The sequence below is a fragment of the Bos indicus x Bos taurus genome, chromosome 5, assembly GCF_003369695.1.
Source record: "Bos indicus x Bos taurus breed Angus x Brahman F1 hybrid chromosome 5, Bos_hybrid_MaternalHap_v2.0, whole genome shotgun sequence".
NCBI lineage: Eukaryota > Metazoa > Chordata > Mammalia > Artiodactyla > Bovidae > Bos > Bos indicus x Bos taurus.
In genome coordinates, this window is record NC_040080.1 from 46,150,881 (window position 1) to 46,174,918 (window position 24,038).

At 42.4% G+C, this 24,038-nt stretch overlaps 1 protein-coding gene across 23 annotated transcripts in view; it reads left to right on the forward strand.

Moving 5' to 3' along the window:
* Positions 1-24,038, forward strand: part of RBFOX2 (RNA binding fox-1 homolog 2) — a 293,235-nt gene that overhangs the window by 119,419 nt on the left and 149,778 nt on the right. The window contains exon 1 of one of the 23 annotated variants that reach the window (XM_027541833.1): positions 18,389-18,637. The exons of 20 other annotated variants lie outside the window; for them this stretch is intronic. In XM_027541833.1, the coding sequence (XP_027397634.1) occupies positions 18,623-18,637 (15 nt within the window). In that variant the 5' untranslated portion in view covers positions 18,389-18,622. Of the gene's footprint in view, positions 1-18,388; positions 18,638-24,038 lie in introns of those variants that run through there. 2 more of the 23 variants (XM_027541831.1, XM_027541830.1) reach the window with 2 other exon arrangements.

A 24,038-nucleotide genomic window follows, 5' to 3' on the forward strand; every position in this document is an offset into this window, starting at 1 on the left:
ACAAAGGAGGGGGATTCTCTTAAAGAAGAAGGAGAGGAATTCAGAGGAGAGAATGTAGCCCTCGAGAGTTTGAGTAGCACGGAGCAGGCTCTGTTCTCTCTATAAGGGTGGGCGGGCAGGGGGAGGGTGGCCAGTGATTTCCAGCATCTAGTGTGAGCACCGGGTGCTAAGATTGTGCTAGAGAAATGGTCAGCTGTCTTTGCATTTGTTCATCCAGACTGTATCACTGAGGATTTGGTCGTTAGAGAACAAGAACGGGATTGTTCATGAAGGTCAGAGGTCCCAGTCTTCCGAGTTTGGTGGTCAACTGTTCAGAAATATTTCACAGTTTTAGTTGAAAACCTGAGCAGATGCTCCTGCTGTTGTTTACCCGTGGGGATCGGGTGACATTCTTCTCCCCTTCCCTCTTCCCCACCCCTCTGGGAACCAACCAATCACGCCAAAGAATGGATTTCAGGGCCTCTCAGGCCTCCTCCCAGAAGAGTGTGCCCAGCAGCAGTTCTCCGGAGCCTTCGCTGGCAGGATGTTTAACTCCTGGGTGTCTGACTTGCAGTGAGCTCCTACTATTGCAGTTAGCTCGTTCTGTTGTTCGCCATGCCTCTCTGAGCCCATCTAATGTTAAGTAAGCTTACCCAGTCCCCAAGGGAAGGCTCCTAGTGAGGCACAGTGCAGTGCTTTGAGCTTGAATAAGCTGGTTTTTGAAGCCCTAGTTCTGCCAAAAACCAGCAGCATGACCTTGGGCAAGTTACTTTCCCTACTTGAACTTGATCCCCTTTCTGCTAAGTTAGAGGGAAAGGAGGACAGGATGAACATGTATGACATAGTATATACAAGTCACCAGCCTGAGGTCTGGGGGAAAGCATTTAACCTGTGCTGAGTGCCTATTTTGCAGCAGTTTGTTTTTTTATAGTTTGCCCTCTGCAGGGCAAGTGCTGTTCACCCAGTTTCATAGATGAGAAGAGTGAAGGCTAGAGTCTGTCCAACTTGCCCAAGGTCAAATAGCTAGGAAGGCTCATCTGGCTCTAATGCCCACACTTTCTTCCATGCCACTGGGTTGGCTCGAAAGGCCCTCAAAGTCCTTCTAGCATTTTCACTCTAATACTCTGATAGTTTTAACTCCTTAATAGCTTCTTGTTCTGCCCTGTAGAGGGATTACTGTCTCCCTTTCCACATCCCTGTTAGTAGAGCAGGTGAATAACTTTTCAGAAATGATGACACTTCTGCCATCTCCTGAAAGCAGCAAAAGAAAATGGTGCGGCCATCAGTTTTCTCTTTGCATCACAGGGAAGTCCTCATCCTTTAGAGCAGTGGTCCCCAACGTTTTTGACATCAGGGACTGGTTTCATGGAAGACAGTTTTCTATGGATGAGGGTGGGGGGATGGTTTCAGGATGATTCAAATGCATTATATTTATTGTACACTTGAGTATTATTACATTGGCTTCACCTCAGATCATCAGGCAGTAGATCCCAGAGTTTGGGGACTCCTGATTAGGGCCAGCATCTCCTGCTTCCTCAGCAGTCCCTTTCCTCAGGCAGATATAGGTATTAATATTTCCTTTTTCTCTTTGCCTTGTGTTTTGATAGTCGGATAAGGATCTCTGGTTTAAGGAAGGGTGAAATTTTGAGGAGATTTTTTTAAATCCCCTTTATTCAAAGCTTTTCTGTGAGCTAGAGACACACTATTGCGTTTACCCCTACCTGGAATCACTGTGATATATATAGCCCTGTCAGGAGCTCCTTCTATCCGAGGGCTTGGTTTTCAGTGTAGTTCCTTATAAATTATTCTAGCTATCTGGCTGGGGGACATCTTGCATCATGAAACATGCTGTGTTTCTCTTCCTGCAGTTTAATTGAATACTTTTAAATCCACAGAGAAAATAGCTTTCTTTAGGTGTGTTTCTATTGATTATTGCTGCTGATTTAAAATAAATTACGGTAGTAACCCTAAAATGTCAAATTTGTTAAGGAGTCATTTTTTATTTTTGTTGTGGGTTAAGAAAAATGACCACAAGCAAGTCTGTTAACAGTTGTAAATTATGAAGCCAGGCACTGACCCAGGTGTTTTATGTTCATAATTTCTAATTTTCATGATAAATGTGTACTTATAGATGAAGACGGAGAAGGCAATGGCACCCCACTTCAGTACTCTTGCCTGGAAAATCCCATGGACGGAGGAGCCTGCTAGGCTGCAGTCCATGGGGTCGATAAGAGTCGGACACGACTGAGCGACTTCACTTTCACTTTTCGCTTTCAGGCATTGGAGAAGGAGATGGCAACCCACTCCAGTGTTCTTTCCTGGAGAATCCCAAGGACAGGGGAGCCTGGTGGGCTACCGTCTATGGGGTCTCACAGAGTCGGACACAACTGAATCGACTTAGCAGCAGCATAGATGAAGAAACAGTTAAGAGTGGTTATAGTACTTGCTCAGGTCACAGTGACTGATTTGGCACTTTGATTCCAGATCTGTTTCATTTCCAAACCTAAGCTCTCTCTTCAGTACCATGCTGCTTCTGGAAGATGATCTTGAGAGTTGCTTTAATTATCCATGCCCATTCCTCAGCTCTGATCACCCCAGAAAATCCATATGCTTTCTTTTTAAAAGAGATGTACCGTTTTAGATGATAAACTTCACAGTTAGGGAAAAAAAAATTAAGGGAAGTAGTTTCTGGTCTTTGCCAACTTTTATAATCAGGTAACTTTTATTAATGTTAAGTTTGAATTATTTTTACTAAAATTTAAATCCATCGCATCTAATTCTAAGTGAAAATGCTAAATTGGTGGCTGTTCATCATCAGATTCCAGAGAGTTAGGGGTTTCACTGTGGTTTGGGGTGCACAGGAAGAGGAGGACCTTAGAGGATGAATTGTATATGAGTAGATGGAGAAAAGAGAATTTTCTTGGGGTAAGGAATTTGTCATTTGCTCCATCTTTTGGTACAGCCTGTGTCTACCATCTCTTTGAGCACCTTAAGATGGTGTTGAGAATCCAGTGGAAGATGGGTTGGTATTACTCAATGGCCGTTTGCTTCACCCTAACTCTTTTCAAGAATTGCTTATGATTTCGTTCTGCCACAGTGATGTTGGGCTTTGCCAGTTGAGTGCAACGAGAGATTCACACAAAAGACGTATATTCACTACACAGTCTCTGCCATCCATGTCAGCCTAACAAATGTTTCAGCAGCATTTACTTGTGTGTCTGCTATATGCCAGTTGCTTGGCATAACACTGATGATTCTGAGATGAATAAGACATACCTTTAGGATCTCATAGTGGAGTGGAATTTACAGTCTTATTTAGGAAACAAGACATATAAACATAGAATTAATAATGAAAGGCAGTATATGCTTAAGAATATTTTAAAAATAAATGAACTATGGACAGCAGACTTTACTGGGGTTCTGAGATGAAAGGGGTACGGTTTGCCAGAGTAGTAAAGACAGAGTTCCTTTACAGTTTCATCCAGGGTGTGCAGTGGGGCAGAGCTGGGGTGAGATGAGGTTTTTTGGTTTTTTGAGGTTTTTTGGTCACTCTCAGTGACAAGGCAATGGAAATGGTTCACTGAATTAAGGTAAGTATCCTAACGTTATTGATGGAACTGTAGCCAGAGACTGGGGAAGGAAGACTCCACAGTTAGCATTCTAAATGGGTAGCGTAAAGGTGACAAAAGCCGATGTAAACAACAACAACAGTTTAATCCCTGCAGAAACTGCATTTTTAGGGGAAAAAAATTTAAGTCTTATATTTTGGTTCCCAGGTTAGCATCCCCCCCGCCCTCTGCCCCTTAGCTTTTTAATACAGTATTCTCTATATTAGAAATCCCTTACCATTTACTCTTGTTGGGTTTTTAAAAGTTGGAAGACTTCAAGCTGAGTCCTACACAGACAGAGACATCAGTAGGCTTGTTTGCTGTGTGCATGGCTCACGGTGGCCTTGTCCTTGATGACTGCTGCATATTTATGAGCGTCCCTCCACAAAGCCCACCCAGGGAAGAGCTCTTCTTTTTCCTTTTTTAGGTTCCTGAAACTTACCTAAAACTCTGAGGCCGTAGAAGGTATAGGGAATGAAGTTTCTTCCTTCTCCCTCCCCCTACTCCATAGTAGCTTAATTTAAGTACCCTGTGGAAATAAAGATAAATGTGAGAAACTTCAGGATGAAAAGAACATTAGAGACCAGAGAAGTCAGGGGAGGTCATATCAGGCTTAAAGTGGAAACTATGTTACAACCTAAGCAAGGAGCAACTGATAGGCCTATAAATAGGATTTTATCTCCTCTTAGGACATTTTTGGCGTGGTTGTAGCTTCCCATGTGGGGGACTATTATATTTACTAAAAATAAACTGTGTTTCAGAAGTGATTAAAGTAAGTCCCACTGAACTCATTTATGTTATTAAAAATGTAGCCATAGCCTGAAAATAAATTTATAGAGGTTGATGCATACTAACTGTTGAGAGAACTTGGATATTGAAGCCATCCATCAGTTAGATCTGAGATCAAATGGTCTGGTCCAGTTTAGTGTGGATTATTAGGTAGGTTGCCTTCTCAGAAGATAGTGTTATTTCGTTTCTGCTAGTCCAGAAGTCCCTCAAACCCTAGCTATATATTCAGACTCATTCAGACTCATAAAGGGGCATAAATAGATGATAAGTGTTATCACCTAGGAAAGACAGAGTAGTTCTAATTCTTTAGAAATCTTACTGCTTAGTTAAAGCTGCTTGGCTATGACCATTCAGAGCAGAAGAACATATGAATCGGCCATACCTTTGGTATCCCTTCTGGGGAACAAAAAATCCTTCAAGTTGTCCGAGTTTGTTTCTCACACTCTCCTTATCCTGACTGTAGTCCTTTAAATTGTGCAGCAAATATTTGGCATCTAGCTGCCTGTCAGCCAGTCTCTGACACCTCTGGATGGTTTGTTCTCTTCCTGTGAGTATATTTGAAATTAGTAAGAAGCATCTATTAGTTTTAGTATCCTATGAGAAGACTAGGAAAAGCTGACATTCGTAAATAGTAAAACTGCTTAAAGCATATTTCTCAAAGTTATGTGACCGTGGGATTCTTTCTGAAATCTAATGACATGAACAACAGAGCGCAGTGTGACTCATGCACATCGCGTTTGTGGATTCGTCACCAGACATGGTCTCAGAGTTGAGTTCATGCCTTCAAAAAGTGAAATCATTTACTTTTTCCAGACTTCAAAACTAGCTTTGGAGAAGTTAAATCATTAAGTGCAAAAATAAAAGCAATTTAAAAAATGAACACAATTAAGCTGTTTTTGTGCACATGTTAAACGTCTTTTTCCTGCTTGTAGTACTTCACATTTTATCTTTATTTCTCAAAGATGGCATCTCACTCTTAAATGATAGGTTGTTGCATACTCATTAGAAACTGTATATATATGTTTAGTATTTTTCTTTAGAATAAATAAATCAAATAGAAGAAATATTAGTAGCATCAATTTATAAATTGTTGAACTACCTAATGACAGCTCGTGAAATGCTAAAAACATGGTAATATATTTTAAATGTCATATTCACGAACTGCTTTAAACCCTTTTTTACTGGTCTCTTTCTCCCCTTTATAACCACTCAATTCCTTTCTTTCTCCCAGTGCTTTTAAGAAGGAAATTGAAGTTCCCGATGTAGTATTTTTTTGATAGATAAAGAGATAAGAAAGTTGGTGAAAGAGGTTCGACAAGTTCATGGAATTCCTTGCGTCCCAAACCCAAGATTCTGCCTGATTGCTTTCATCTAATTTTTCTTGTGTCTCACACTTATCAGCCAGCTGTTATAGTGGTAATGGCAATGATAGTGAATCGTGCTCTGTTTACAGAATAGCTAGCATACTCTATTGTATCTGGGTCTGAAGAAAACCGTGTGTCATTACTATCATTTTACAGATGACAAAAATGAAAGTATATATATTTGACTTTTTCCATTACTAAAATTCAGGAATTGTTAAGTTGAATTTTCGTTTCTGTCATACTGGTGTAGAATGGTTAGGGGCAGCAAATGTGGGGATAGACAAGTTGACTTTTGGCTGAGACTTTCAGCCTAGACATTTCAGGATTCTTTGCAGTCTCTGTCTTTGTTGTGAGGCGTGTACACTATTAATGTGTATAGAGCTTTCTGTGATGTTGAACTTTGATTTGTAAAGTTATAGTAAAATAATTGTTAAAGGTATCACTTAGGATTAAGTTCAGCTACATGCAACAGAATCCCCCTCCTCCTTTCCCCTTACCCCAAAGTGGCTTAAACAAGACTTTGTCTTTGATGAAAACAGAGTCTGGAAGTAGGCAGCTCAGGGCTGGTATAGCGCTCAGTGGTTATCAAGGATCCAGGATCCTCACTGCTCTTTGCTTCTCTGCCTGTAGGATGTGACCCAGATGGTTGCTACAGCTCCAGCCATCATTCCTGCATTTCCACGGAGCAGTTGAGAGGAGGAAAAGAGCTCCCCTCCCCTACTTAACAAACCTTCCAAAAAGTCCCATATAACATTGCTACTCGTATCTCATTGGCCAGAACTTAGTCTATGGCCACACCTAGCAGCAGCGGAGGTTGGGAGATACAGCCCTTTCTTGGAGGGTGTGTGTATTAATCCTCGGATGAAAACTGGGGTTTTGTTACTGAGGAAGAAAGGATATTGGGAAACCACCAGCGTTCTCAAGCTCAGGGACCGTCAGAATGGCATGGCTTTACCTCCCATATGGTGCAGAAGACCCTTCTGTAGCTTCCTTGGGACCTCTTCAGTCAGTCTTTGCTGTGTTGTCCAATAAAGTGATTTTTCCCTTGAGATGTATATACCTTTATGTAAACACTTTTTTTTTTTTAAGTTAGTAGAAGATAAAAAGGATCATTGAAATTTCCATTTAAGTTCAACTTAAGTTTTTTGAAACCAGTTTTTTGGGACTACAAATAGAATAAAGTGAGCTTTTTAGTAAGCATAAAATAAAGTGTTAAATATTTAGGTGTCTAGTCATTAGTAAAGGAAAAAGTGTAAATTTTCCTTCAGTTTTTTGAAGCCTGGATCAGCTATTAAATTACACGTTTCTTGGAGATAGAGAACTTGCTTATTTTAATTTAAAATTTTATGTTTTTTGGACAAATAATACATTTATATGATTCAGTACTCAAAAGGTACCAAACGGCCATATGGTGAATGGTTGCTCCCCAGTTCCTACCTTGATTCCCCAGTGTCTTTCCCCTAGAAGCAATGGATGTCTTCCCTTTTGTATATAGTTCCTACTTAAAAAAAGAAAGAAATTCAGTGCAACTGTGCTATACATTGTTCTGAACCTTTCTTTTATCACCCAAAGAGATGCCATGTCCCTTCTCCACCCTGCAAGGCTATATAGTGCCCCATTGTCTGGGTGAACCATAATTCATTAACAGAAGAACCTTGTTCTTACGTCTGTACCTGCTCTGTAAGCAACGTTCGTTCATATTGGTTAAACCGAACTCTTTGATTGAATTTGACTATGCAGAATATTTTAGCAATGAGTTATTTTTAGTGGTCGAGTATTCCAACTAGCTGAGGGGATTTTCCCTTCTTTAAGCATCAGGATGTTTAAGAATTATTTATTTTGGAAGTAAGTCCTTCTTAAATGTATTACTTAGCTATATAGTTTAGTCCTTCTAAAATTTATTACTTAACTACAGTTTTTTCTAACAGTTATACTTTTCTTAATGGTTTTAACACAGTTGTCAACATCAGTTATTGCTTATGACTGAAAAAGAGTGATATCTAAGAGCTTTTCATGGTTTTTGCCTTGCTAAATGACCTTATTTTAATATGTCTGCTTTTTGATGACTTATCTGCTTTTTAGATTTTTTTCTCTTGGTCTCTTGCACCTGATACGGCTGCCTCTCACATAATATTTCTCTTTCCTCTGGTACTTATTCTCTACTATTTCTTAGTTCCCTTTCCTAATTTGCTTTTTAAATGTTCAGTGGGTAAGTAGCCAGATAATCAGGACAGAAATATTTCTAAAATTAAAAAAAAAAAAAAAAGATTAAAAGAAGGCCTGGCAGAGCTTTCCTGCTGGTGAAAGTGCATGAGCATTTCAATATTCAGGATATTTAGAGGGCCTTTGGTGGCTCAGATGGTAAAGAATCTGCCTGCAATGCAGGGGACCTGGGTTCGATCCCTGGGTCGGGAAGATTCCCTGGAGAAGGAAATGGCCACCCATTCCAGTATTCTGGCCTGGAGAATCCCATGGACAGAGGAGCTGGGTGGGCTACAGTCCACGGGGTCGCAAAGAGTCCAACACAACTAAGCAACTTTTACTTTGTTTCCTAATTATTACCATGTTGTAGAATAGCTCTGTCCAGTGGATCTGTGATGATGGAGATGTTTTATATCTGCCCTGTCCATTATTAGTAGCCACTAGGCTCTTGTGGCTCTTGAGCACTTGAGACTTGAGGCAAGTGAGACTGGAGAACAGAAATTTTAATCTTCATTAAAATCAAATAGCCACACATGACTAGTGGCTGCTGTGTTGGACGTATGGTTCTAGACTAAGTAAGTAACGATGAGCTTGATTATAGGAACTCTTGGGTTGGGATGCAGTTATTTTATTGTACTGAGACGATTGAGAATGTAATACTCAGATTAGATACTCAGATATGCAGATGACACCACCCTTATGGCAGAAAGCAAAGAGGAATTAAAGAGCCTCTTGATGAAAGTGAAGGAGTAAAGTGAAAAAGCTGATTTAAAACCTAACATTCAAAAAACAAAGATCATGGCATTCCAGTCCCATCACTTGATGGTAAGTAGATGGGGAAACAATGGAAACGGTGACAGACTTTATTTTCCTGGGCTCCAAAATCACTGCAGATGGTGACTGCAGCCATAAAATTAAATAAAGACGCTTGCTCCTTTGAAGAAAAGCTATGACAAACCTAGAGAGCGAATTAAAAAGCAGAGACATTATTTTGCCCACAAAGGTCCGTATTGTCAAAGTTATGGTTTTTCTAGTAGTCATGTATGGGTGTGAGAGTTGGACCATAAAGAATGCTGAACGCCGAAGAATTGATGCTTTTGAGCTGTGGTGTTGAAGAAGACTCTTGAGAGTCCCTTGGACTGCAAGGAGATCAAACCAGTCAATCCTAAAGGAAATCAATCCTGAATATTCATTAGGAGGACTGATGGTGAAGCTGAAGCTCCAATACTTTGACCACCTGATGCGAAGAGCTGACTCATTAGAAAAGACCCTGATGCTGGGAAAGATTGAAGGCAGGAGGAAAAGGGAATGACAGAGGGCGAGATGGTTGGATGGCATCGCTGACTCAATGGACATGAGTTTGAACAAGCTCCAGGAGATGGTGAAGGACAGAGAATCCTGGTGTGCTGCAGTCCATGGGGTCGCAAAGAGTTGGGCATGACTGAGTGACCGAACGGAGAAGGCAGTGGCACCCCATTCCACTACTCTTGCCTGGGAAATCCCTTGGACAGAGGAGCCTGGTAGGCTACAGTCCATGGGGTCTCGAAGAGTCAGACAGGACTGAGCAACTTCACTTTCACTTTTCACTTTCATGCATTGGAGAAGGAAATGGCAACCCACTCCAGTGTTCTTGCCTGGAGAATCCCAGAGACAGGGGAGCCTGGTGGGCTGCCGTCTATGGGGTCGCACAGAGTCGAACACGACTGACGCCACTTAGCAGCAGCAACAGGGTGACCGAACAGCAACGACTCAAATTAGCTTAAGGTAAATAATTAAATTGAAATTGCTTTTCATGTTAATGTTGTGTTTATTTCAAGCTGTGACATTCTAAAGCCATTGGTGCTGGCCTGTGTTTATGGTTTGCAGCTGTGATAAGACTTTGAGTCCTCTTGGTAACTAGGGTGATATTAGTTGCGCTCTAACTTTATTTATAGGACTTGGTTAGACACTTGCCTAACCAGAGTGCCAGAAACTCCTACAAATAACTTTGACCTTCCCTAGCAAAAAGTCAAAGAATAAAATGACCCATAGCAGAAGATCTCAGTTGTATTCTGTATACGAAAAATGTTACTTTCTAACGGAGAAATCTGTAGCAAATAAGAAAACAAATGAGTATATTAACTAATTATGGATTTTGGTAACAATTAGGAAGAAAATAAACAGAGTACAGTGATATAGAGAATAAGGACTGTGGGGAAGCCCTTCCAACTAGAGAGAGTGATCTGGAGAACATTAGTTGAGGAGGTATTATTTAAGCTGAGATCTGAACGATAAGAAGTAGCCAGCCTTATGGAGAATGAAGGCAGCCTGAGAAAGGATTTCAAGAACGGGATAAAGGGACTAAAAGGTGCTCAGGAGAGGGATGGACTTTCTGAGGAACTGGCACAGGATCAGTGTATTTAGAGCATAGTGACTGAAGTGGATGTAATGATATGAAATGAGGTTGGAGAGGTGGGCAGTTAGCAAATAAATCATGTAGCACCTTCAGAGCCATTATAAGGACTTCAGATAGAAAAAAATTAAGCATAACATGAAGCTGCAGAATCAAAGGCATGATATGATTGGGTTAGAAAGTCCCTCTGGCTACTATGTGATGAGTGTTTTGAAGAAGAGCAGCCGTGAAAGTGGCAGAACTCCTGTGATGTTCCAGAAAGAGGTGATTGGAACTTGGGTTCCGGTGGTAGAGCGGAGATCAAGACGAGTCAGACACATACAACATGCTAAGGGGTTTGATGTGAGGGGTGAGAGATAAAGGGAGGGTCTCTCACTTCTGTAATTGCCAGGTAGTACCACCTATGGAGGTAGGGAACACCAAGGACATACCAGTTTCAAGGGTGGTGGTAAGTGGTGGTGTTTAAGAGCCCAGTTTGGGGAGAGTTTTGTTGCACATCCTTGTGAGGCAGCTAAGTAGTCATATTGCAGCAGAGAAGAGTTCTAGTATAGGGATCTAACTTGGTAATTACTAGCGTGATGGTCGGAGAAGGCAATGGCACCCCACTGCAGTACTTTTGCTTGGGAAATCCCATGGACGGAGGAGCCTGGTAGGCTGCAATCCATGGGGTCGCTAAGAGTCAGACACGATTGAGTGACTTCACTTTCACCTTTCACTTTCATGCATTGGAGAAGGAAATGGCAACCCACTCCAGTGTTCTTGCCTGGAGAATCCCAGGGATGGCTGAGCCTGGTGGGCTGCCGTCTATGGGGTCTCACAGAGTTGGACACGACTGAAGCGACTTAGCAGCAGCAGCAGCAGCAGCAGCGTGATGGTATTTGAAGCAGTGGGATAAGTTGAGAGAACTCAAAAAGAACAGGGTGACTCAGGATTGAGCCCCAGGAAACACTTCCTTTTTAAAGGTCTATTAATGGAAAAGCTGAAAAAGAGGCTGAGCAGAAGTAATCATCGATGAGGGGAAAAAAACAGGATTGTAACGTCTTGGAAACTAGCAGAAGAGAATGTTTTAAGAAGGTTGCCAACTCTGTTGAAGAGATCACTTAAGTTGAGGACAGCAAAATGTCCATTAGGTTGAGTAGCATGGATGTATTGGATTGGCCACAAAGTTTGTTTGGGTTTTTCTATAAGATGGTTCAGAAACTTGAATGAACTTTTTGGCCAACCCACCAGTTGCCATTGACCAATGGGTTTAATGGAGTGGAGGGCTTGGAAACTTTATTTTGAGAAGACTGAAGAAATAAGAGGTGAAGAAGTAGAAGCAGGTATAGATACTTTTTATGAGAAGATTTACTGTGAAGTTGGACTTCCCTGATAGCTCAGTTGGTAAAGAATCCGCCTGCAATGCAGGACACCCCGGTTCGATTCCTGGGTCAGGAAGATCTGGTGAAGGGATAGGCTATCCACTCCAGTATTCTTGGGCTTCCCTTGTGGCTCAGCTGGTAAAGAATCTGCCTGCAATGCAGGAGACCTGGATTCGATCCCTGGGTTGGGAAGATCCCCTGGAGAAGGGAAAGGCTACCCACTCCAGTATTGGGGCGTGAAGAATTCCATGGACAGTCCATGGGGTCGCAAGGAGTCAGACACGACTGAGAGACTTTCACTCACTGTGAAGTAGTGAGCAGGAAAAAGGAGAGAGTGGCTGGGGGGGAGGTGAGGGGCCCACAGAGGATTTTTGCAGCTTGATTCAGTTAGTCAGTTGCCTACTATCAGACTTTTCTTTTTTTTTTTAATTTTTTTAAGGTTTTTGCTCTTAGATTGCTACAGCAAACTTCCTTCTACGCTTGTGAGGGTTTTCTAAGATAGGTTACTCGGAGGTGGAATTGCTGAGCTACAGGCCATGAAAGTTTCAGAATCTGAAACAGATTGTGGCCAAACAGACTCCCAGAGTGATGCTGCCAACGTACACTTTCCCTGTCAGTGTGTGAGGGCAGAGGGGAGGTTTTCTGAAGATGAACATATGTTTATTGCTGGCCTGACAGTGAGTGCAAAGGGGAGAGAGTTATGAGGCAGGAGAGAGGTGGTGATCAACAGAGCAGCCTGGTTCTTACATGGGTGCTGGCAGATGGGATGTGAGCCCAAGTAGTGAAACAGGCCTTTGATGTGAGGCACACCTCTGTCGTTGTAACAGGATGTAAGGAGGAGGAGATGTATGCGTTTCTAGGTAGGATTGTGGATTTGGTGGACAGATGAGACTGAATGATTCTCTTTTAAAGTGAAGTACTTCAATAGAGCAACAGCCAATGGTTGAGTTGTGGGGAAAGAATGAAGTAGGTTTCAGGAGAAGGTAAGAAACAGTCATTTTGGAGAGTGAGAAAGCTTCTGGGGCAGCTTTGGTAGGACTGTTCGGCATTGACAAGGGCCCAGTTGAGATTTGTGATCATGAGTATATAGTGAAGTCAGTCAGCTTGGTCATGTGACTTTTCTCTGGCAACATTTAGCTGGTTGGGAACAGGAACAGAGAAGGCAGATACTTGTATTTAACCAGGGTTCGAGTTTTACTATATGCTAGTGATGGAGTGGGCAAATGATTGAGGATATTTGCAAGGGAGGGATTATAATCATGGACCATAGCGTCAGCGCTGGACGTACGAGGGAGTAGAAGACAGGAAATGGAGAGATTTCCCTAGTGGTCCAGTGGATAAGACTTTGCCTTCCAACACAAGAGGTGCCAATTCAATCCCTGGTCAGGCAGGTAAGATCCCATATGCCTTGTGGCCAAAAAACCAAAACATGGAAACAGTAACAACATTATAACAAATTCAATAAAGACTTTAAAAATGGTCTACATAAAAAAAAAAAAAAGACAGGACTGAGGTGGATAGATAATGAACAGGTCATTGAGGAGATCAGAGCTCATAGTGGAGGGGATACCAGAGCAAGTTGGTTGGAAGGATGGGAGGTTATTTGAGAATATGATTGAAACACAATGAGGAAGAACACAGCTCTTAAGATAGTGTTCATTTTTCATCTTTTAGGGATGATCACTCTGGGTTCCCTAAACCTGGCAGTCAGAGCTCTGACATCTATTTGCTGGTAACTTTTCTAAGAGGTGAACTTTGCCGAGAGGTGAAAAAGGGACGTCCCTTTTCTCTGTGTGTGCACCTGGAGTTCCCCACACATTATAGAAGGTAACCACAGATCAGAGGAGGTTTCCAGAACCATTCTTGTAATGACACCTGTCATAGCAGCAGCACTCAACCAGAGCCACAGCCTTCGGAAACTCACTCACAGTGTGTGTTCACTGGGTTCCAAGCCTCGTCTCTGTCCTTTATTGTTTGAAGTCTTGGTATTGAGCAGAGATAAGAGCGCAAGGGTGTTATCCAGGGAAAATTTTCCTGTGATCTTGGCAGTCTTGGCAGATTTGATTTTATCAGTGAAAAAGTGTAGTACAGGACTGATCTTGGAGTCTTACAAATTTATGTTTAACTTGTGGCACCTTTACTCACTGGTTGTGAGACCGTGGGCAAAGTGTTTAGCCACTTTAAGCCCCAATTTTCTTCCATGTGTGAAAAAGATAAAGTAGGGCCTTCCTTACAGAGATGGCATGAAGATGCAGTGAGATGATGCAAGGAGAGTTCTGGCACATAGTATGTTCTTAGCAAGTAGTAGCTGTTGGTGGCATTATGGGGGCTTCCCGGGTGGTGCAGTGGTAAAGAATCTGCCTGCCAGTACAAGAGATGCAAGAGGCAAGGGTTCTATGCCAGGTCAGAAAGATCCCCTAGAGAAGGAAATGGCAACCCACTCCAGTATTCTTGCCTGGGAAATCCCATGGACAGAAGAGCCTGGCTACAGTCCTTGGGGTCATAAAGAGGGGGACACGACTGAGCATGGCACAGGTGGTATTACACTGAAATCAGCAGGCGGCAATGGAACACTCTGTCTCCAGTTAGTGCTCCAGAGTGGTTTAGATGCCGTCACTGGAAATTGACAGCCACGGCCATCCTGCCCTGCGTAAGTCTGTGCTATTGCATGAGGACTAGCACCTCGGACTTCAGTGTGCTTGTGACCCAGCTGTGGCTTTTGTCATAATGTTGATGTTAACTCTGTAAGTCTTGGATGGTGCTGGAGATTCTTCCTTATCCAGGAAGCTCCCAGTTGACACCAATGCTGCTGATGCTGGTCCGTGGGTCACATTTTGAGTAGCAAGATTCTATTAGAGAACTGCCCTGTGGGAATCCTTGCTATTTTAAGCTGAGAGGAAATGAGGTTAAAAGAGCCCCATTCTTTAAACTTTTTTTTTTTTTGAGTCAAATTCAGTTGGACTTCATATGGCCCATTTCTATAGCTCATTGCTGTGGTGAGTCTGTGTTATCTCTGCAGATCCTGGAAGTGAAAGGAGTAGAAATAATGTAGAGAGGGTTGCTTCATATTGCTTTAGAAAAATTTTCAGTGTCTGACTTCTCAGGAATATTTTTGCAAAATTGTGTGGGTTCTCCAGCTGTACGCACTTTGCCACATCAGCCTTTTACACCCAACAGAAATACTGGCATAAAACATGCAGTCTCATATTTAAAAATGAATAACCAACAGGGTCCTACTGTGTAGCACAAGGAACTCTGCTCAATGTTATTTGGCAGCTTGGATGGAAGGGGAGGTTGGAGGAGAATGGATACATGTATATGTATGGTTGAGTGCCTTTGCTGTCCACCTGAAACTACCACAACATTGTTAATCGGCTATACTCCAATATAAAATAAAATTTTTTTAAAAACTAAAAAAAAAAAAAAAAAAATGCAGCCTCTTTAATTGTTAGACTTTGAGGCAGAGTCAGAAAGAGTCAGTACCACCAGACTCTTCACAGTACAACATCCAGTGCTTTCAGAAGCAGGAATTCAAGATGCATTATCAGGTTAGAATTACTGGCAGCACCCATATTGCTATCCCAGATAATCTGATTTTTCTTTCCCAGAAGCAATCATGCCAGACTTCCTCTGTGGGCCCTCCCGAGGAGAGTGCCTTCTCTGATGCTTTAATTCACACATTCTTTCCTCCAAACTAATACAGAGGCTGATAAGCTTCAGAGAACCGTTATGTAGCCTGATAACATGTTCTCCTGATAGAAGGAGGCATACGTGCGTCCTCATCCTGTGTGTAAGACTGGGATCCTTTTGAGAGGGTCTTCGTCATGTGCAGTTGTTACACGTTTGTGTCTCTTAATCTGAATCCCGCATAGCGATAAAGCAGAGCTTATGTGACTTGATTGGAAAGAATTTTGTTTTCTCCTACCTCTTTGTTTCCTTTTTTCCCTTTTTTTTTTTTAAGATTAGGGAAATGTGGACGTGCAGAAGCATGATCCACTTCTTTTGCCTGTGGGTTTTTGAAGGGTTTTTGTTTGTTTTTAACGTGAAGAAAACACATAGAACAGACTGTTCACCTGATTATTAAGATTATGATCAAAAAAGGAAGACGTGCATTGAGAGTAGAAGTTTATGAATTTCCTGAGGCTCCAAAGAAGTTTACAGTGATTCCACTCATGGAAGTTTTGGAGGTAGTTCGTAGGTTTTTGTGACGTATTTAATCTTTTCTTATTTCATTTCAGGGATCTCATTTCTCTGTTTTTCTCCTGCTTTGCTCCAGGAGAACAGGAGTACCATTAAACCATCCCAAATTTGATTAAAAGATAAAACCATAAAATGACAGTAATATTTTACTGAATTTGTTTTTGATGCTTGATTAAGAATGAGTATTAATGATTTTTTTTTTTTTTTAATTCTTTTCCCTTGGGTGCACTGCAAAGCTTGTGGGATCTTAGTTCCCTGACCAGGGATCAAACTCAGGCCCACAGCAGTAAAACCACAGAGTCCTAACCATTGGACCATCAGGGAAAGTGGAAGTGGCTCAGTCATGTCCGATTCTTTGTGACCCCATGGGCTATAGCCCTCTAGGCTCCTGTGGGTAGCCTGCTAATCTCCTGTCCATGAGATTCTTCAGGCAAGAATACTGGAGTGGGCTGCCATACCCTCCTCCAAAGGATCTTCCTGACCTAGGGATGGAAGCCAAGTCTCCTGCATTGCAGGCAGCAGCTTTACCATCTGAGCCACCAGGGAAGCCCCCTGCAATTTTGTGTCTTCAAAGAATTTGAAACGACTATAATCTCTTCACGGTGTGATTTTAATGTAGTTGTTTAGAATGGAGTATAGGAAAGTCTGGTGACTTATGATTTAGGGCATGTGCTGTGAGATTAGAGCGGAGAGTTGCCTATGAACATTGATTATATAACAGATGCCAAGCAGCAGTTTATAGAAAGCCGAGATTTGTTTTCCCATTTTAGAGAGAAGGTTGTCTCTGTTGTAGATTTGGAAGTTCTTTCTTCTGTTTTGTACTGGAACGGAGGTATTCCTGACTTCAGAAGATGCAAAGAAGTTCTGCATAAAGAAAAAGAAAAGATTTGGGTGAGGCTGAGAGGAATACTTGCCCTGCCTCTCCAGGTTTAAACGAGTGGGAGTCTGAGGTGGGAGGAGGGGCAAGGAGAAAGCACATGTTTAGTGTGGAAGAGAACAGGTGACTTCACTTCTACTCTGAGGGAAAAAGACGCTCCACCACAGCAAACTAAGACGGAGCTCTCTCTGCAGCTGGAAGCATTATACAGGAAGGGGAAGGTGCTTAGTACCTGTGCCGGGCCTGCCTTGACTGTGAGACTCGCAGACCGTACTTGGAGATTTTATGAGCAGGAGAGAGCTGTTTCAACATGTTTGAGGGGAACAGAGCCCTGAGGCAGCTGAAAGGCGGAAGACCTCTTGTTTTTGTTTCATTTTGTTTTTCCTTTAAGGAGTTAAAGGAGTAAAATATTCCTCAAGACACACAACCCTCTGAGAATGTATTGTACACCTACTGTGTGCAAGGTACTGTGCAAAGATGCCATAGCTCAAAAGAGATGAACTCTACCCTGAAAAATGTGAATAAAGGGGGTAAGATTGGTAGGTGCAGGTAAGTGCCTGTGATAGTAACTGGCAGGGTTGGTGAATGCCACTTTACAAACACCAAGCTTTCAGAGGAGGAGATGTCACTTCCAGCTAGGATGGGTTTTGGATTTGAACATGGAAAAATGGGGAGGGAATTAAGGAAAGAGCATTGGCCTATGGTAGAGAAACCACCAGGACAGGTGACTGGATAATTCTTGTCGTTCACCACTGAACAAAATGGCCAAAAATATGCCTGGCATATAGGAGAGACTCAGTAAACAAAAATATGCCTGGCATACAGGAGAAACGCAGTAAATGTCTGAACTGAACTCAGTTAGCAATCATGGCCACAGGGACACGGCAGGCAGTTTACATAGTGTTATCGCTGGGTCTAAGCAACTCCAAAAGGAGTTTTATACCCGGTTTTTGCTTCAGGAAACAGAGGCCTCGACAGGTTAAATAACTTGCCCCAGGCCATGGTGACAGTAATTATAGACCAGATTTCAAGCCCAGGTTTTGTGCCCTGCCCCATCCCCATGCCTGGTAAAGAATCTGCAACAGGAGAGGCTCTGTTGATTTGAACTAGGGCAGTAGTAATAAAAAAGACGAAAACCTTGTGAAGCTTATTTGAAAATTTCCCCATGTTCAAGTCTTCTAAGATTCAGAATTATGACTGGTAGACTGATAGTTCTTACAGGATTGTGGCATAAGGCTGACCTAGCAGGGAGGGAACGTAGGCTCTGAGCAGGCTCAGCTTCTGCACGGGGCTCCAGAAGAACTGAGGCAGAGGGCAGCCTGGGCTCGCTCCCCTTGATCTTGGAGGGCAGAGGTTTTCTGATTGCTCCATTCACATTTAAAGAAGCCGTCTTATTCTAGTTGTCCAGCTACTAGAAACCAGTGCTGGTAGTTTATTAGGAACCCCACCCATCCCTGCCTTTTGCAATAATCTTTGTGAGCGATGATTGTGTTTCTCGAAGTAGAATGACACAGAGAGAGTCCCTGAAGGCAGATACACAGAGAGTGTGCTGTACACTCGGGTTCAGACACACGGGGCTGGGAACTCCCAGAGAGAGAGAGGGAGAGAGAGAGAGAGAGGGAGGGAGGGAGAGAGGGAGGAGAGAACAACAGAACAGTCAGCTGGAGAGGCGGGAGGAGGGGGGAGGAGATCGGTCGTTTTAGATTTTTAAACTCAAGTGATTCTGGGGGGGTTCTCCCCACCCTGCACTTCGGCCCCCCATTCTGGCACCTCCTTTCCTCCAGTCCACAGAAGGGCCTTTCTGCAGTCCACGATCAACTGGCCGCTGAGTTAGAGCAGCCGGGTCTGACATGATGTACCTCTGGGTGAGTACAGAGTGCTGCGGGTGAGGGCTTGCACTTGCACATATAAGGAGTGGAAAGCTGTGAGATTCTGCTCCCGCACGAACGGCCTTCCGCATGGAACGCGGGCTGCCACAGCCCCTTCTCCTCACAGGTGTGAAGGTTTTAAAACCTCACAGGGATTGTGACATTGGCCTGCGCTTTTTTTTTTTTTGAATGTTGTTTACCTTGTTTGACTTAGGCGCTAGGGCTGAGCTCCCAGTGCAGCGCCATCCCCAGGGCTTGGGAGGTTTGGAGAAGGCACATGGGGCAGGAAATTGAGCCGGTCACCCCAGGAGCTGCAGGCTTCCTGGCGGGCCGCGGCCTGCCTGTGTTCTGTTTGGGGGACACTGACCTTGATAGCCAAAGCGTCTCTTCAGATATTGAGAGCCAGTAGGTGGCATGATTCTTAATTAGGAATAAGCCTTTGAAAGTTTTTATCTAATAATTTTTATTGTCTTTCACAATAGAAATGTGAAGTAGGTCACTGTTGTTATTAAAATTTTATAAGGGAAGTAATTAAGTCAAAAAGAGTGACTTGCCTATAGTTAGGAACCAAGTCTGTAGTGGCTTGAATAGTAATTCATAACCAAACGTTACAAAGCAGTTTCTATTTTCCAGGAACTTAGTACCACACATTATTTTATTTGTTAACTCCCGTGTTATACTTTGGGATGGAGGAAACCACACTGGGATTAGAGAGACTTAAATTATGGGATGTGATAACTTTCAGGAGAATGACTGGGAAAATAATACAGGGGGAAAAAGTCCTGCTGTTAGTTGTGAAAACAAGAACATCCATAATCCCTTGCAAAGATGGCGGTGTCTTCTCTTGAGGAGACAGTTGTTGTGTGTTGCTAAGGGAGCCTCCTAGATGTGATGCCCTTGGCTACTGGCCTGCTTTTGAAAGTTTCCCTTTGCCCTTTGCCCTTCAGCCTAGATGTCTGGAATTGCAGAAACCTACTTGGCTCAGGCAGACTAAATTAAAAATATCAGACGGCAGAATTTTAACTAAGTTTATGGCGATGGAGCCTGATCAGAAAGGGGTGTGTGTGTGTGTGTGTGCGCGCGCGCACGTGCACACGCATGTGTGTAAGGATCGTTTTTCCTGCTTTCCCCTTCATATTTGAATATGACCTTAAAATCTAATTTCTTCCTCTCTTGATTTATTTTTGTGGTACTTCGAGGAAGTCAAAAAACTTTTCTGACACACTTATGTCCTTGAAGTAGTTCTTATCTCTGTGAACGAGGAGTCTGTGTCCAGGGTCTTTGCAGACTTGTTAGTGGGACTGATGGCTATCTGTTGGCCACAGGATTGGTTATTCTGTCTTTCGATTTGTTTGGAAGGGGAATTATGAAAGGAAGCAAGTTGAATTAGTCTCATTTCCACTCAATTCATGCTTTATGAAAGCAGACAGTGACTTTTGTGCTTATATTACACTTGTTTGTAAATTTGTCTCAATACCCTTTATTTAGCCCCAGAACAGGACTTTTCATCCAGAGTACCACATGCGGATGTGTTGTAGAAAAGGAACCCTAGGTGGTCAAGCGATTAATAGGAGGCCCTGAGGGGCTGCTGTGGAGAAAACCTACTGGATGAGAAAGGGGGATCAGAATTTTGTCCAGGCCAGCATCCAGCTATGGGATACTGGACAGTCATTGAAGTCTTCTGACCTCAGTTTCCACATCTATAAGATATCCCTTCTAATTCTAAAGAATTAGATATTTTATAGATGTTCCAGGAAGACACTCTGTTGTGCAAGAAAGTTTAGTGTCTGGAAAGCATGAGAGAAATATGAGACATGTCACCCTCATCACCTGCCTGGTTTGGTACCAGCAATGGCTTAAAGGCACTGTTCTAAGCTTTCTAGAAAAACTGCCAAACTGTGTTTGGTTGTCAGTACCTCTGGGTAGTGTGGACATTCTTAGAACATGTAGAGCTGAAGAGTAATGGGGAAAGCTCATCCTAGCATTTTGGGTTGTGCAGTTGGACATCGCTCATTAATTTGCTCCTGTGCATCTAAAACTCTGAGATAGAACTCTGTCTTCTGCTCTATATGTGTATTTTTGTCAGATCTCCTCCCCACCTTCCTGTCAGTCACCCTTCTTTATAGTGAAATTGCTGTCATTGGGGGCAGCATGATACAGCACAAAGAACATAGCTTTTAAAGACTTTACTAGGTCTAAATTCCACCTCTTATTCCCAGTTGTATGACCATGAACAAGTACTTAAGATCTCTGAACCTCAGTTTCTTCATTTGTTCCATAGGGAAAATAATGCCCGTCATACAGGATTACTGTAAAGATTTGAGATAAGTGATGGAATGTGCTTCACATGATGTATGGCACAGAGTAGATGCTCAATAAATAGCCAGTGTGAGCCAGGTTTTTTGCTTTGAACATTCAGCAGACCACTTATTACTCCAGAGCATTTTCTCTAGCATGTAAAGGATGCCTTTGAATGCATGCAGGGAAAACTTTGATAAACACAAATTAGTTTTATGTTAATGTCTCCCATTAATCAGTTTTTTTAAGTACTTGCAACTAGAAAACTCTCCTCAAAGTTGCCTCCGGATGGAGAACGTCCCTATTACTTTTTCCAAACTCGTTTTTGAAAGAGTGCAGTATACTGGGCACTTACTGTGTCATTTATTCTCCCCATCTCCTCTTCAGTGTCCAAAACAGGGAGGGCAGCAGGGAGAGTAGGGGACAGAAGCAGGGAAGAGCGAGGGAGACACATGATTCCTGTGCTGAGGAAGCTTACTTGTTTAATAATTATACAATTTAAGTCCAGGAAACAAAATTATAGACCACTTTTCTGGGAAGAAGTCAGGATATAGTCTCCCTGTCTGAGATGATATTAGCTAGACTGGTCTCAGACTCTCTTTTACTCACATTCTACGTGGATGAATTTCTGGATTTCATTTTGAAGTATTGCTTTGTCGTAGTTCAATCCTATCTTCTCATTAAGTCAGTTCAGACAGCATATAATGTTTATGCTTTTAGTGGGGCAGAGGACTGTGTTACTAGCTGTTAACAAATACAAAGATGATTAAAGAGTCTCATTCCCTTAAAGAATTTATAACACAGTGGTAGTCAGTGTGTGTACACAGATAATAATAATTTTTGCATGGTGCTGTTCAATTAAGAAAGTACTTTTATATGTCACCTTATTTCATTGTCACAGCAGTACTCAGGGCCCAGAATCAGTATCTCTATTGTACAGAAGAGGAAAGAGACCAAGAAAGAGTACATGACAGTTAGTAAGTGGCAAGGCTGGAAACTCAATTTCATGATTTTTTTTTTTTTTTAACTCTATGGTTCTTATTTTTTTGGAAGGGAGAAGCTAACTTTTATCTTGTTTAAACTTTTTTTTTTAGTAATAACATATATAGTAGGCATATACCTCACTTAGTCCTCCACTCATGTGAGAATTAGCTGTTATCTTCATTTTACAAAGGAGGAAGTAGAAATTTCAGTAACTTGCGGAAGTCACACCGTTTAGAATTGGCAGAGGTAGGACTTGAACCGTGGTCTGTCTGGCCTCAGAGCCTCCTACACCGTAAGTACCACCTTCTTTTATTTGTTCAGTCAGTTCAGTTCAGTCACTCAGTCGTGTCCGACTCCTTGTGACCCCATGGGCTGCAGCACACCAGGCTTGCCTGTCCATCACCAACTCCCGGAGCTTGCTGAAACTCGTGTCCATCAAGTTGGTGATGCCTTCCAACCATCTCATCCTCTGGCGTCCCCTTCTCCTCCTGCCTTCGATCTTTCCCAGCATCAGGGTCTTTTCCACTGAGTCAGTTCACATCAGGTGGCCAAAGTATTGGAGTTTCAGCTTCAGCATCAGTCCTTCCAATGAATATTCAGGACTGATTTCCTTTAGGTTGGACTGGTTTGATCTCCTTGCAGTCCAAGGGACTCGCAAGAGTCTTCTTCAACACCACAGTTCAAAAGCATCAATTCTTTGGTGCTCAGCTTTCTTTATAGTCCTACTCACACATCCATACTTGACTACTGGAAAAACCATAGCTTTGAGTTGACGGACCTTTTTCGGCAGAGTAATGCTTTTTAATATGTTGTCTAGGTCGGTCATAGCTTTTCTTCCAAGGAGCAAGCGTCTTTTAATTTCATGGCTGCAGTCACCATCTGCAGTGATTTTGGAGCCCAAAAAATAAAGTCTGTCACTGTTTCAAAAAAAGTCTGACACTGTTTGTTCAGTAGTGTCCAGTTTATCAGCCTGATACAGGCTGGAGTAGGGAAATGAAAATAAGGTAGCCTGAATTCTGTTTCCATTTCCATTAACTACTTGAGACAAGTTATTAACTGTGTGTATCTTGATTTTCCAGGTTGTGAGAAGGATGTGCTAGATCTTGAGAACGTTAATGGAGTAATCTTAGAAAAGCACATGTAACCATTTTAGAAACAAACCAGTCAGTAAGTGAAAGTTGTGTCATACAACAGAGAAGTAGTAGCACCACTTGTCAGTGTGTAACCTTCCCAACGTCGGTGTTCTCATCTTTAAAATGGGACAACTAACACCTAAAGATTATTGAAATAATCTGTTTTTGGAAGCTATTTTGTACTAAGCGTAGCGATAATAATAGCAGCAGCAATTCAGGTTGTTACTCAGGTTGTAGTCAGGCTGATTTTTAAATGCTCACTTTTTAACCTCTGTTTTGCCACTCTAATTGGTTTACACATTGAGAAAACTAAACTTAGTAAATTGAGTTATCACAAAATGTAGACATAGTTCAGTTCAGTTAACATTGGAGGCCAGATGCTGTAAATAGATGCTTGGCACTGAAAAGTCATTAAAAGATTTTAAATAGGGTTGGGAATAGCTTGAAGTGGAGTTTATACTTAGATTTGTTTTTTAAGATGATACCTACACAGATTAGAGAGGGATAGGAGTGAAGAGAGAGGTTAGGTGATGGCTGAGTGGTAGTGGTAGCACGTGCTAGAGAAGGCGGACTGCCTGAAAAAGATGTCCCAGGCACAGTCAGCAGGCTGGTGTCATGATGTGGAAGAGGGCCAAGTGTGTTTGGAGATGCAGGGTCTCATCAGTTTGATTTCTGGATTTAGTACTTTTAGGTAACTTTGGAATGTTCAAAGGGAAATACCACTTACAGAGTTGGCTATCCAGGTCTGGAAATACACGGGAAAATAGAGGCTTAAACTATAAATTTGTGAGGAATCTTCACGCAGTAGTAATTGAAGATGTGGGAATGATGATGTGGAAACTCAGCGGCTTAAGACGACACTGGCCTAAGGTGTAGAGCAAGAAGAGAAGTTGATGCCTAGTGGAGGAGATGAGCCTGCAAAGGAGGCCAGGAGCCAGATTCCAGAGAGCTTGTTCTTCAGAGGGAAAACCAGGACATTAGGA